This window comes from Theropithecus gelada, chromosome 17 (assembly GCF_003255815.1).
Source record: "Theropithecus gelada isolate Dixy chromosome 17, Tgel_1.0, whole genome shotgun sequence".
Classification (NCBI taxonomy): Eukaryota; Metazoa; Chordata; class Mammalia; order Primates; family Cercopithecidae; genus Theropithecus; species Theropithecus gelada.
The window spans coordinates 51,958,997-51,972,289 of NC_037685.1; the positions used below are offsets into that span (position 1 = coordinate 51,958,997).

At 50.7% G+C, this 13,293-nt stretch overlaps 1 protein-coding gene across 1 annotated transcript in view; it reads left to right on the forward strand.

Moving 5' to 3' along the window:
- The window catches only part of TMCO3 (transmembrane and coiled-coil domains 3), a 58,640-nt gene extending 46,276 nt beyond the window's left edge, over window positions 1-12,364 (forward strand). The window contains exons 11-14 of the mRNA XM_025364710.1: window positions 3,469-3,619; window positions 9,875-9,954; window positions 10,835-10,984; window positions 11,871-12,364. Of these exons, the coding sequence (XP_025220495.1) occupies window positions 3,469-3,619; window positions 9,875-9,954; window positions 10,835-10,984; window positions 11,871-11,984 (495 nt within the window). The 3' untranslated portion in view covers window positions 11,985-12,364. The remainder of the gene's footprint in view (window positions 1-3,468; window positions 3,620-9,874; window positions 9,955-10,834; window positions 10,985-11,870) is intronic.
- Window positions 12,365-13,293: the final 929 nt, after the last annotated feature.

The window sequence follows — 13,293 nt, forward strand, 5'->3', positions numbered from 1 at the left end:
AAAAAAAAAAAAAAAAAAAAAAAGTAACAAAAATTGTTTCTTATATATAATTTAATTGCCTGCTACTATTTTGTAAACTTGGGAGAAAATTATGATTTGCTTCTGGCTGTAGTGATTTTAACTATTTCAAGAGTGTGACTTATTTAAGTTTTTACATTGCTTTATCCATTCCAGAGTATTTTTCTCTTTGAAAATAACTCCCAGTGAAATTGTCTTATCTGGACAACTTCGGTGTTGCCCTCCCAGTGGCTTCTTCCATTATAGTGACTGTCTCCCCGGCTCTCGGGTTTTCTCGCTCACTGGGCAGCACTCACCTTGCACCTGCTGCCAGTCGCTTGGGGTGCTGGGCCTTCTGCGCGTCTGCACCAGGTGCCACAATGGATTCTTTCCACTGTTCAGTCTTAGGATTCGTTTCCATTTAGAGCTGTTACGAATAGAGCCGCTGTCCATTCTCGTGTGTTTGGAAGGTGCTGACTGCTGATGAGCCTCGTGCGGTGCCTGTGGAGGTGGGTTGCAGGGATCACAGTAAACAGGAGCTCAGCCTTAGTCATGACGTGGGTTTCCCCACAGTCGCCATGCCAGTGCCAGCCTGTCTTGCCACTGTGCCATGAGCATGCCGTGCCCCACAGCCTCTCTGCACTTGCTGCGGGTGTGGAGCTTCTCAGGGCTCTGACGGGGGCTCGGACAGGAGCTCCAGTGTCCACTTCCTGATGGCTGGTCTCTCGAGCCCTTCCGGAGGCTCAGCCCATCCTGCTGCTGTGCTGTGAGCACGCCGTGCCCCACAGCCTCCCTGCACTTGCTCTGTGTCTGGAGCATCTCAGGGCTCTGACGGGGGCTCCAGCGTCCACTTCCCAATGACTAGTCCCTCGAGCCCTTTCAGAAGCTCAGTGGCATCTGGGTGTTGTCCCGGTGGTGTTCCTATTAAAGCCTCCAGGACGTTCTTCTGTAGGGTGAGGATTTTCTTCTCATTTGTAGGAATTATTTTTTATATGTCGGCAGATTTTTTTGTCCTTTTTAAAAATTTATTTACTGAGATGAAATTCACATAAAATTTGCCATTTTAATCATTTGAAAGTCAGTATTCAAAATGCTTTGCCACCATCACCACTATCCAATTATATCCACCTCCCCAAAGGAGTCCCCATCGCTCTCAGTTCTCCCCCCAACCTCCTCATGGCCATGGAGCCACTTCCCGGCCCTGAGGGCCGCTGCTTCCGGCCACGTCACATGGGGGCCTCTGTGTCTGGCTTCCATTTTGCGTCACACCCTCCAGGCCTGGCTGCGTCGCCGTGCGCACCAGCACTTCACCCCTTTTTATGGCTGAAAAACATTCCATGCCAGCATGTCAGATACGTGTTTGCAAATGTCTCGCAGTCTGTGACTTGGCCTTTCACTTTCTTACTGGTATCTTTTGATGAACAGAAGTTCTTAATTTCAGCATCATCCAGTTATGAATTGTTTTCTTCGTGGCTGTCTTCTGTGTCTGTGTGAAAGATCCGCCTGCCCCTGGGTTGTGAAGATGCTCTTTACTATTGTCAGTGAGCGTTCTGTTGTGCTTTTCTCATTAGCTCTGCAGTCCACTCAGAGGTGAGCGTCCGTTGTGTTGGAAGTGAGGGAGTGGATGAGGATTCCTTCATTCACGTGCGTTTCTGAATGCCATGCGTTGAAAAGACCTCTTGTCCCCCTTCTATAGCGTCACTCTGTCAAAAACCAAGTAGCCATGTTTGTGCGTGCATGTGCATGTGTGTGTGCTTTGTGCATGACGTGTACCTGTGTGCATGCATGTATGTGCTTTGTGTATGGTGTGTACATGTATGCTTTGTGGTGTGTGTACGTGGTCTGCGTGTGTGTGCTTTGTGGCATGTCTATGTGTGTGGTATGCTTTATGTGATTGTGTATGTGGGCATGCATGCATGTGCCTTATGTGTGGCATGTGTACATGTGTATGCGTTTGTGTGTGCATGCATGTGTGTACTTTGGTATGGCATGTGGTGTGTGTGTGTGGCATGTGTGCGTACATACATGTGTGCTTTGTGTGCGTGTGGTATATATGCATGTGGTATGTGTTCGTGTGTGTCCGCTTTGTGTGTGATATGTGTACCTGTGGTACGTGTGTGTGTGTGCACATGCCTCTCTGACTCTGTCCACCTGCCCTCAGCTGCACCGTAGCTTGATCTCTGTGTTGGGCCCAGCTTTGTTCTATGCTAGGGTCGTCTTGGCTCTATTCGTACTCTTTCCAGATTCCACTCGAGTGTTTAGATTCAGCTGGTCAGTTTCACACACACAGAAGTCTCTTGGTGTTCCTGTGCGTCTGTCGGCCACGTGAGGGAGCATCCGCCGGTCTGCCGTGCTGAGCCCGTGGTGCTGTTATCTCAGTCTTTCGTCTTTCGTGGGTCTCAGTGTCTTGCAGTGTCGGGTGCGGGTCTTCTTTTGGGTTGAATCCTCAGGATGTGATGTTTTTGTTGCCGTTAAAAATCGTAGTTCTTGGCCAGGCACGGTGGCTCAAGCCTGTAATCCCAGCACTTTGGGAGGCCGAGATGGGCAGATCGCGAGGTCAGGAGATCGAGACCATCCTGGCTAACATGGTGAAACCCTGTCTCTACTAAAAAATACGAAAAACTAGCCGGGCGAGGTGGCGGCGCCTGTAGTCCCAGCTACTGGGGAGGCTGAGGCAGGAGAATGGCGTGAACCCGGGAGGCGGAGCTTGCAGTGAACTGAGATCCGGCCACTGCACTCCAGCCTGGGCGATAGAGCGAGACTCCGTCTCAAAAAAAAAAAAAAAAAAAAAAAATCGTAGTTCTTTACAAGTTTCTTTTCTTTTCGTCTGATGCTGCTATCGTCTACAATTTTACTTTCTCAAGATAAAAATCATCTTTCAGGTTGGCCGGTGTCAGCCTTGCCTCATCCACAAGGCTGCCGGAAGCCTGCGTTTCACAGAGCTGCCATGAGGCTCCTGCGTCATGGCTGTCCAGCCAGCACTCTGCCGTGGCCGCGAATCTGGGTTATCAGATCAGCCGCCGCAGACATGCCAATGCTTCTCTCTGGGTTCATGCCCTCCTAGTTCCGTTGCTTGTCGCCCTGTCGCTTTCTCTCTGCTTTGAGGCTGGTAGTGGGAATGCGTTTCTAACACTACCACCAGGCTATTCTGATTCAAGGTAAAGAAAACATATCACAAATATTTAAAACAATTGAAAAATATTCTCATTCAAAAATTTCAGTGCAATCTGTATGGATATTTGTTTCAAATATTTTTAAATAATTTTTTTCCCCCAGTAAGGTTAATTCAACTAATAGCAGCCTCTACATGTCAACCTCTAAGACCCAGCAGAGGCCCCAGGACCACTCTCCATTTGCGCAGCTTCTGTGTTTTCTTGTGGTGGCTCTGCTGGGTCTCGGGGTATCCTTGGGATGGGGGTGACCCTGGTGCACTGTGGGGTCTCGTGTAAAGCTCAGTCCTGCCTCTCTCAGGTCACAGAGCTGCTGGACGTCTCCATGGAGCTGGGCTGTTTCCTGGCCGGAGCGCTGGTCTCCTCTCAGGGCCCCATGGTCACCGAGGAGATCGCCGCCTCCATTGAACCCATCCGTGACTTCCTGGCCATCGTTTTCTTCGCCTCAATAGGTAATCTTCCTTCTTTACATTATAATTGTGGGGGTTAAACACATGCAGAGTGGTTCTGTAATGTGTTTATGTGCATATATATTTATATTTTATATAGCAAAAATGGTTATCTTAAAAATTAAGTGTATTCAGCATATTTCAGTTTGGATTGCTAGTAGCCAGAAACTATTTTCTGCTTTATAGAGCGCAGAGAAATCTTATTTTACTATACTGTTTCTTCTGTCCCACTTTTCTTTTAGGCTCGGGGTGTCTGTGTAAGTTCGTGACACGGGTAATGAGTGTAGCAGGGCTTTGGTGTGCAGATGGTTTTGTCACCCAGGTAATGAGCATAGGACCCTTGGTAGTTTTTTAATCCTCACCCTCCTCCTCCCAGCCTCCACCTCGCACAGGCCCCAGTGTCTCTTGCTGCCGTCTTTGCGTCTACAGGTACTCGGTGTTGAGCTCCCACTTTTAAGTGAGAACATGTGGTATCTGGTGTTCTGTTCTTGGGTTAATTCATATGGAGAACAGCCTCCAGCTGCATCCGTGTTGCTGCAAAGGACGTGATTTCCTTCTGCTATGGTTATGTAACATTCCCTGATGTGTCTGTGCTGCGTTTTCTTCATCTGGTCCACTGTTGATGGACAGTGGGATCCTTGGAATTCACAGTCTGGGCTGATTCCATGTCTTTGCTGTTGTGAGAGGCGCGGTGATGAACATGTGAGTACCTGTGTCTTTATGGCAGAAGGATGTATGTTCCTTTGGATGCAGACCCAGCAGTGGGATTGCTGGGTCCAGTGGTAATTCTGTTTTCAGTTATTTGAGAAATCTCCAGACTGGTTTCCATCGCGGCTAATTTACAATCCTACCAATGGTTGTCTAAGTGTTGCCATTTCTCCACAACCTCGCCAGCATCTGTTGCCTTTTGACTTTTTGGAATCGCCATTCTGACTGGTGTGAGATGGTATCTCATTGTGGTTTTGATTTGCGTTTCTCTAGTGACCAAAGATGTTGAGCATCGTTTCCATATACGTGTTGTGTTGGCCGTGTCAATGTCTTTCGTAAAGGGTCTGTTCCTGTCGTTCCCTGTTTCCTAATGGGGTTGTTTGCTTTTTGCTTGCAGATTTGTTTAAGTTCCTGCTAGATTATAGATACAAGACCTTTGTCAGATCCATAGTGTGGAAGTATTTTCTCCCATTCGTAGGTTGTCTGCCCTGCTGAGCATTTCTTTGCTGGGCAGAAGCTCCTTAGTTTAGTTGATCTCACTTGTCAATTTTTGTTTTTGTTGCGATGGCTTTTGCAGTCTTCTTCATGAAACCTTTGCCAAGGCCGATGTTCAGAGGTTTTCTTACAGGGATTTTATAGTGTTCAGCTTTACATATAAGTTTTTATTACACCTTGACTTGATTTTGTATGTAGTGTTAGGAGGGAGTCCGGTTTCCATGTTCTGCATGTGGCTGGCCAGCGATCCCAGCACTGTTTGTTGAATGGGGAGGCCTGTTCTGGTGCTTGTTATCGTAGGCTTTATGGAAGAGCCGATGGCTGTGGGTGTGCGGCCTTATTTCTGGGTCCTCTACCTGTCCCGATGGCCTGTGTTTCTGTGCCAGTGCTGTGCTGTTCTGGTTGCTGTAGTCTGTGCTAGAGTTTGGAGTCAGGTGGCCTCTGCTGCCTCCAGCTTTGTTCCTTTTGCTTGGAGTTGCTTTGGCTACTCGGGCTCTTTATTCTGCAAGAGGAAGATTGTTGCCATGCACACGATTGCTGGTCACTGCCATGCTTTATTGCCGCCAAGATGTGTGCTGTCGGTGGGCATCGAAAGCAGCCAGATCACCTTCAGGGGAGAATGCGTGTTCTCATTCCCCCTCATCACGGGCACTGGTGCCCACACAGGGCAAGTCCTGGGAGCTCAGGGTCGGCCATGGAAACTAACATGTCAGTGGCAAATTTGGAGGAAATACTAATTTTGACACAAAAAATTTAAATTGAGCATACTGAGATGGGCCCTTTGTTGGGTTCTGTGGAGCAGCCTGGAGTAGTGACTTGAAAGGGATGGATCACAAGGGGTCTGGCGTCGGGACACGTCCCTGGCAGCTGTCCACTTGGTAGGGGTCTGAGATGCCCTGTGCTTTACAGGGGCCACAGACTCAGCACAACCTCAACAAAACTGAAAATTCAAAAGCTGATTCCGAATTTTATGTGGAAATTCAAAGGCCATAAATAGCCGAGGCAGTCCTGAAAGCAGCACAGAGTTGGGAGGCTTGGGGCCCTTGTCACAGGTGAAATAGGACCATTCAGCAGGGGCTCCGTGACCTCCTGACTCCAGTGCAGCCTTATGAGCCACTGTGTCCCGGGAGCACCTCCCCCGCCCTCCCTCTGTGTGACCCCACCTCCTCCCCCTGCCCCCCGCCCACCCTCTGTGCGTGACCCCCACCTCCTCCCCCTGCCCCCCCGCCCACCCTCCCTCCCTTTGTGCGTGACTCCCACCTCCTCCCCCTGCCCCCCGCCCACCCTCCCTCCCTTTGTGCATGACTCCCACCTCCTCCCCCTGCCCCCCACCCTCCCTGTCCGTGACCCCCACTTCCTCCCCCTGCCCCCCGCCCTCCCTGTGTATGACCCCCGCTTCCTCCCCCTGCCCCCTGCCCTCACTCCTGGTGACGCCTCCTCAGGAAGCTAAATAAACTGATTTCCTGATCTTCCTTTCACTTCTTTTAGATGAGGACTAATAACATGGATCAGGTCTGACCTGATTTTTCCCATGTTGCCCCAGCCCCAGGCTGTCCTGGCCATGACCCGGTGTCTTGTCAGCCAGGGCTTTGTTGCACATGCATGTTTGAGAGCTGCTCTTGTTAAAAATCTTAAAATTTCATAAATATGTTATTTACGCAGACATACTTGCAATTATCTTCAAACTAGAGTTCTTTTGTATTGAGAACCCTTTCAATTCACATAATTCTACGTGTTTGTGCTCTAGTTTTTTGTACTAAGTATATCAGGGAATTCAAGTTAATTTTTCTGCTGTCTGAGAAACTTGTTTATAGCTCATTTTTTTCTCTAACTCGGCCAGGACCTTATTTTTGTTCTAGAGTCCAGGCAGCACATAGACGGCATCTGCCCGCTTCAGATGGCAGCTTTGCCTCTGTGCGTGGGCCCTGATGTCCACTTCAGGGCGGCAGAAGCCCGGGTGGAACTCCCGGCTCCAGCAGATGTGTCCGGGCTGCCTGCCCTGTGCAGCCTTAGAGACTCTGCTGCAGGTCAGCCACAGCCACTTGCAGGCCAGCAGGCGTAGCTCTCGGGTTCCAGCCCTGAGGCTCGTGCCTGTCGGGTGAGGCCCAGGCTGTGCTTCTGAGTTGAGGCTGCATCTGGAGGGTATGAAAGGAGAAGGGCAATCTTTAGGCCCCGAGCGAGGAAGGGCTTCTGTGCTGAAGGATGGTCCAGGAGGCGCCACAGAGCAAGGTCGGGGTCTTGTGGACGGCGCGTGGCAGCGTGGCCCTGGCGCAGGTTTCAGAGCAGGTGCTCTTCCCACTAGATGAGGGTTCGACCAGCTGCGGCCCAAGGCCTGCTCACCACCTGCCTTTATAAATGCAGCTTTATGGAAACAGTCATGCTTGCTCATTTACTCTTTATCAGTGGCCGCTGTTGTGCTACTTATTTATCTCGGGCCATCAACAAAATTCTCCAGACTGGGCGGCTCAAATAGTAGATGCTTATCTCTCACAGTTGTGGGGGCTGGAAGTCCAAGATCCAGGTGTCTGGCGAGGGCTGTGCCTGCTCCACAGATGCTGCCTCCGTGCTGTGTCATCTGTGGCTCAGCTGCCATGGCCTGCGCAGAGAGATTAGGTTTTCACGCTTATGGCCTCATTTTGCCTTGAGTAGCTCCTGCAGACCCTGTCTCCAGATACAGCCACACTGGGGCTGGAGCCTGAACATAGGAGTTTGCAGGACACTCAGTCCACAGCAGGTTTTCCATCTTGGCCTTTGTGGAAGACGCCTGCCCAGCACCCTAATTCCTAATCACTTCCAGCTTTACCGACAATGTCAGTCGTTTGGTGTGCCTTGTGAAATTTTCAGCAAGGATTTCATCCTCTTCTCCTCATGTTTCCTGCATTCAGAAGCAGGCACCACTGGCTCTGGGACAGTGCTGGGAGCTGCCTTGCCGTTGGGCATCTCTCCCTGGTGGACGCAGGTGTGCACCCCCGCCAGCCTCGCTCACCTTCATATCGTGGCCGGTGCCTGTGCAGGCAGCGTCCTTAGCACAGCCCTGGGCCGGGCACACACCTCAGATGGCATATTCATTTACTTCGCCTCCAAATCCACATTCACAGATGAGGAAACTGAGGCACACACAGATTGAAACATCGATCTGGGTCCAGCTAGTGACTGTGGTGCTTCTGGGCGCTACGGGGCTGGTGGGCTCTGGGAACCCAGGACTTGAGCCCAGAGCCCACACAGTTTCTCATTATGCTACACCAAGTATAGGTTTGATATTTGTTTTGAGAATAAATGACCCTACATAGAAAAGTCAGCATAGCTCATTAAAGAAAGTGAAGGGAGGTTTCCTGTCTCTCACTTTCATTGCTGTTTTGGGGACTGACTGGAATGCATTCAGCTCCATAATTATTGACTCACTGCCTCCCACTCCCCCTCCGACCGTGGGCTAGGAGCTCTGAGCTCAGGCAGGGGTGAGTGAGCCGTGTCCCCAGGGCAGCCCTGCCTCAAAGGAGCTTGCAGCCCAGGGTGGGGCGGGGGCAGATACAGGGACACAGCCGCCCAGCTCAGCTGAGAGCACAGGAGCCTCCAGGTCATCTGTGACTGGCCGGGGTGAGGGATGCGCCAGGTGCAGAGGTGGAGGCTCAGGGCGTGCTGGGGAGGAAGAGAGGCTCGTGGAAAAGTCCAGAGGTAGGAGGTGGGGAGGAAGCCTGGAGTCTCTGGAACAGGACATTCCCAAGCAGGAAGGAAGCCAGTGGTGCTGGAGATGAAGGCGAGGCTTTCCTCGGGGCAGCAGCAGGGAGAAGACATAGTCTGGTACGCCCAAGGTAGGGAGCCCTCGGTACCTGTGTGGCTGTGATGTGAGGCCCCCTTTGGGGAGGGGTGGGAGCATCCCCTGTGGCACACACTGTTGTGAGCTTGTCTCAGTTATGTGGCGTGGATGTGGGGCTGTGACGGTAGTGACTTCCTAGACACCGATGTGGCCACAGGTGGCCTGGACCGGGCATTGCAGCAGGACAGAGGCACAGACATCCTGGGGGGATACAGGACTAGGGCCAGGGCTTGGCTGACAGCTGGGGCAAGAGGGAGGTGGACTCCAGGCCGTCATGGGGCTGGGGCTGATGAAGGGGACACGGTGGGGCCAGACTCGTGGCCAGGGTAGGAGGGGCCATGGGGCGCACTGAGAATGGGCATGGAGGGGGCAGCTCTGAGACCCAGACCCAGGAGGAGGGGCCATGGCTAGAAGACTGGGCGGCTGGGGAAGGCAGCCCTCAAGCGCAAGAGAACCTGGGTCGGGGCAAGAGGAAAAAAGCAAATGTTTACATTTGTGTTTCTGGGTCAGGTAGAGACAGTGGTTTGTGAACGGCAGAAAGGTCATGGGTCTGTTCCATGCACTTAACCCTAGGGTCTGGGTCCCTCCAATGAAGAGGAGGCCTTTGGGCTGCCGGGTTCCTCCGAGGGCAGACGTGCATCGTCGGGCAGCCCCAGGGTGTGACTGGAGAGCTGAGCCCAGCCCCAGCACCACCGACCCCGTCTGCGTCACTCAGCGGGACAGCCCAGTGGGCAGCCACACGGTTTCAGTGAGCCCTGAGAGCAGAGAGAAGAAATACGTAGAGACAGTGTTTCCCATTGTTTTTCAAAATGTGTGAGCCAAATAAAGCAGGGAAAGGAACATTGACCACAGACATCCTATGAGCGTGGCACTCCTGGGCACTGTGGGGCTGCTGGGCTCCGGGATCATCTGCACCTCAGCTGGAATATTTCCTGAAGGAGCGCCAGACTGAGTGCTGCCTCTGTGTGTTTTGCTGTGTTCTCTGCAGTTGAGGCCCGTTGCAGGGAGTGGAGCTGGGATCCCACCACATCAGACAGGTCACCCTGGGGCAGCCTTTTCCCCGGTTCACTCAGGAAAGGGACGGCTGTTTAGCATTTGCTGCTGCTTTGACAAGTGTGCTTGGGAGGATTTAGGATTTCAATTCCTGTATTGAAGCAAGTGACACACTGAAGTTGTGAGAAATGGTGTGCACTGGGGGAGGCTGTCCTGTGGTTGTAACATGTCTGTCCTGTTCCCAACAGGGCTCCACGTGTTCCCCACATTTGTGGTGTACGAGCTCACGGTGCTGGTGTTCCTCACCTTGTCAGTGGTGGTCATGAAGGTATGGACTGGAAGGGTCCGCGCCCCTCGCAGTTTGCAGGCCCAGCACAGCCCTCCATGTGGCCCTGGTTTCCAGCGGGGCTTACATCAAGCCTGCAGAGCTGGCCCTGTCCCTTGTCTCGGAGGAGGGCCACTGGACCCCGGGGGAGGCAGATATAGATTAGGCTGGGTGGTCTGGGTTTGTCCATGTGATCGATTGTTTCGGAATTGAGGGTGTTTAAAAGGGGGAACTACCTTTTGGGACCCTCAGGACGGGCCTTGGCCGCAGTCTGACCTGTCCTCTTCTGACAGATGCAGATGTGCTTTTTAAAGACCTGAGAATGGTGTAGGCACTTTGTCTGTCCTGCATGACTGCCAGTCACGAGCTGCCTGTGTCCACATTGAACTGAAGGTGTGGTGACGTAGTCAGCAACCAGTGGCTTTCTGCCTCATAAACAGTGACTTAGATAATTTCCATTTTAAGGAGCCAGAATCTATGATGATCGCTGGGCCACTCCACCAGCTTTTAGCTGCTCAGCCCAGAGACACGCATCTCTCTGTATGAAAAAGAAATTTCCAACTTGAGTACCCCATGCTTAATGGTATTAATCTAGATTGGTTGGGGCGAGGGCGGGGGCCGGGGGGCACGGGCAAGGCTTATTTTCTGCTAATGAACCTAAACCCTTAATGTTGCCTTTTTGTTCTGTGTGGATTATTTAAGATGTTTTGCATGTGTCTGGTGCCTTCGGGTATTTGGAGTGCTTCTGTGCATTTCCCTGGTTGGTGTGTTATTCAGGTACCATCGCAGCATCCCTGTGGTTTGTCTGGGTTCTCTCTTTCATGTGTGTTTAACTCTGTGCGGGTCCGGTCTTCAGCGGTGGCGTGATGAACCTCTCTTGCAGTTTCTCCTGGCGGTGCTGGTCCTGTCTCTCATTCTGCCGAGGAGCAGCCAATACATCAAGTGGATCGTCTCCGCGGGGCTTGCCCAGGTCAGCGAGTTTTCCTTTGTCCTGGGGAGCCGGGCACGAAGAGCGGGCGTCATCTCTCGGGAGGTGAGTGGTTTCCCCCGCGAAGCGCTTCTTGGGCAGCACGGGCTGCACTCTGGGTTTGAGGCAGGTGTGGCGAAGGTGGCTGGCAACCTGGGGGCAGGGTCTTCCTCCAGGTGGGCACACAGAGGCCTGGCTGCTCTCTGCTCATCCAGCATGTGACGTTTTCAGAGGAAAGGTGCAGTTAGTACTACTTGAACTGTTGCATTAACTTTTTACAACAATTCTAATTGTAGTCAGATATTTCTTCTGAAAGAAAACTGACTTTTTAAAGCTTAACTGCCAGTGTGCACATAAGTAGCACCCAAGAAACTGAAATACCAGCGTGCCCTGAGAGCTAGGTGGAAGTTCCTGTGGACACTGGGATGGCCTTGGGCATTCAGATTCACGGGCTTGTCTCCTTGCATTTTGTAAGGGTGAGGCGGGTAGAAGTCCAGGTGTTAAGTGCAGTGGAAGTAATTGCTGAAAAATAGAATTGCTTACAGGAAGCTCCACCTGAGGCCTGACCCAAGGCCGCATCCCCGGGGTCAGGGAAGCTGTGGGGCAGGCTCACTTGTACTGCGGCCCGGGGTTGGCCTTCAGGCAAACACAGGCTAAAGCTGTTACCCTGTGGCCCATCAGGACTAACCATGCATCATTGATTTTCAAATCACAGCCCCTCCTGCATCCCAGTGTCCTCAACTTCTGGCTGTACTTCGATGTGCTTTAAAGAGATAGTAGTGAATTTATGATGTGAGTCATCCCTCCCAGCACTCAGCGTGACTGCGCTCAGCCTCAGGACTCTAGCTTTGCAGGCGTCCCTCCGAGCTCAGTGAGACTAGCCCTGTGCTTTCCTATTGCAGGTGCAAGTCCTGACAGTGTCTGTTATCCACTCTGCACTTTGCTGTTGCAGGTGTACCTCCTTATACTGAGTGTGACCACGCTCAGCCTCTTACTCGCCCCGGTGCTGTGGAGAGCTGCAATCACGAGGTGTGTGCCCAGACCAGAGAGACGGTCCAGCCTCTGATGCACGGAGATGATGGACCTTGGAAGGGAAGCATCTGTGGGGAGTGTGCGCTTAAATGGCCAGCAGCTGCTCCTTCTGGGAAGCTCGCACCTTGGCAACAGAACAGCTCTCTAGCAAAGTGTCGGTGCAGTCGTGTTATCCTGGCTTTTACAGAATATTCCTGTCCCATTTTAGAATTTTCCAGAGTAGTTTATTTGCAGTCAGTTGATTATGTGCAGTAGACCCGGGACGCTGCATTTTACCAGTCGCCTTGAATGTGTTGCCTGGATGTGCCTTTTTTTTCCCTGAAATTAATTATTATTAATTTTCTATTGTGAGTTCATCAGTTCATAGTTTTTTTAGTAAAGAAGCAAAATTAAAAGGCATTTAAAAATGTGCAACTTCTGGCTGGGCGTGGTGGCTCACGCCTGTAATCCCAGCACTTTGGGAGGCCGAGGCGGGTGAATCACGAGGTCAGGAGATCGAGACCATCCTGGCTAACATGGTGAAACCCTGTCTCTACTAAAAATACAAAAATTAGTCAGGCATGGTGGCGGGTGCCTGTTGTCCCAGTACTCCGGAGGCTGAGGCAGGAGAATGGTGTGAACCCGGGAGGCGGAGCTTGCAGTGAGCTGAGTTCGCACCACTGCACTCCAGCCTGGGCGACAGAGCAAGACACCGTCTCAAACAAACAAAAAAAAAATGTACAACTTCAGAATTATAATCTATTGGTCAAATATTTGTTATTAAACATTTCTGTAATGTGAAGTTGTAATCCTAGCAGTGAGCTTGGAAGCTTACTTTTGATTCTTAAAGCCTATGTTTTCTAAAATGAGGCAAATATGGATGTCCGTTTGCCTTTTATTGTAACTATTTTAAATGAAATAATTTCATGTCAATTTCTATTAGTTATGTCAATTAAATTTATTTGGTTTTAAATCGCAAGAATATGTATTCTTTAATAAAGATAATTTATGATCAGGGTATAATTAATTGAAATTTATTAAAATCTTTTTATTAATTTTTTGTGTTGAGTTAATCTTTACACGAAATTTCAGCCAATTTTTTTTTACTAAGATGATTTCTAGATTAACATGCTATTCTCCAACACACCAAATTAATGCAGTGTTAATTGATAAGTTATAACTTTTGATATTTAAACGTCTATTTTGGTGATTATGTGCCCCATTTTAGGAAACCGCACAGGTGAGGATCTGAGCCTCACAAGGACTTCCCTAAGGGGCATCGTGCCCATCTGTTTTGTGCTGCTGTAATAGAATGCCTGAAACTGGGTCATTTGTAAAGAAAACAAACTTATTTCTTGAAATTC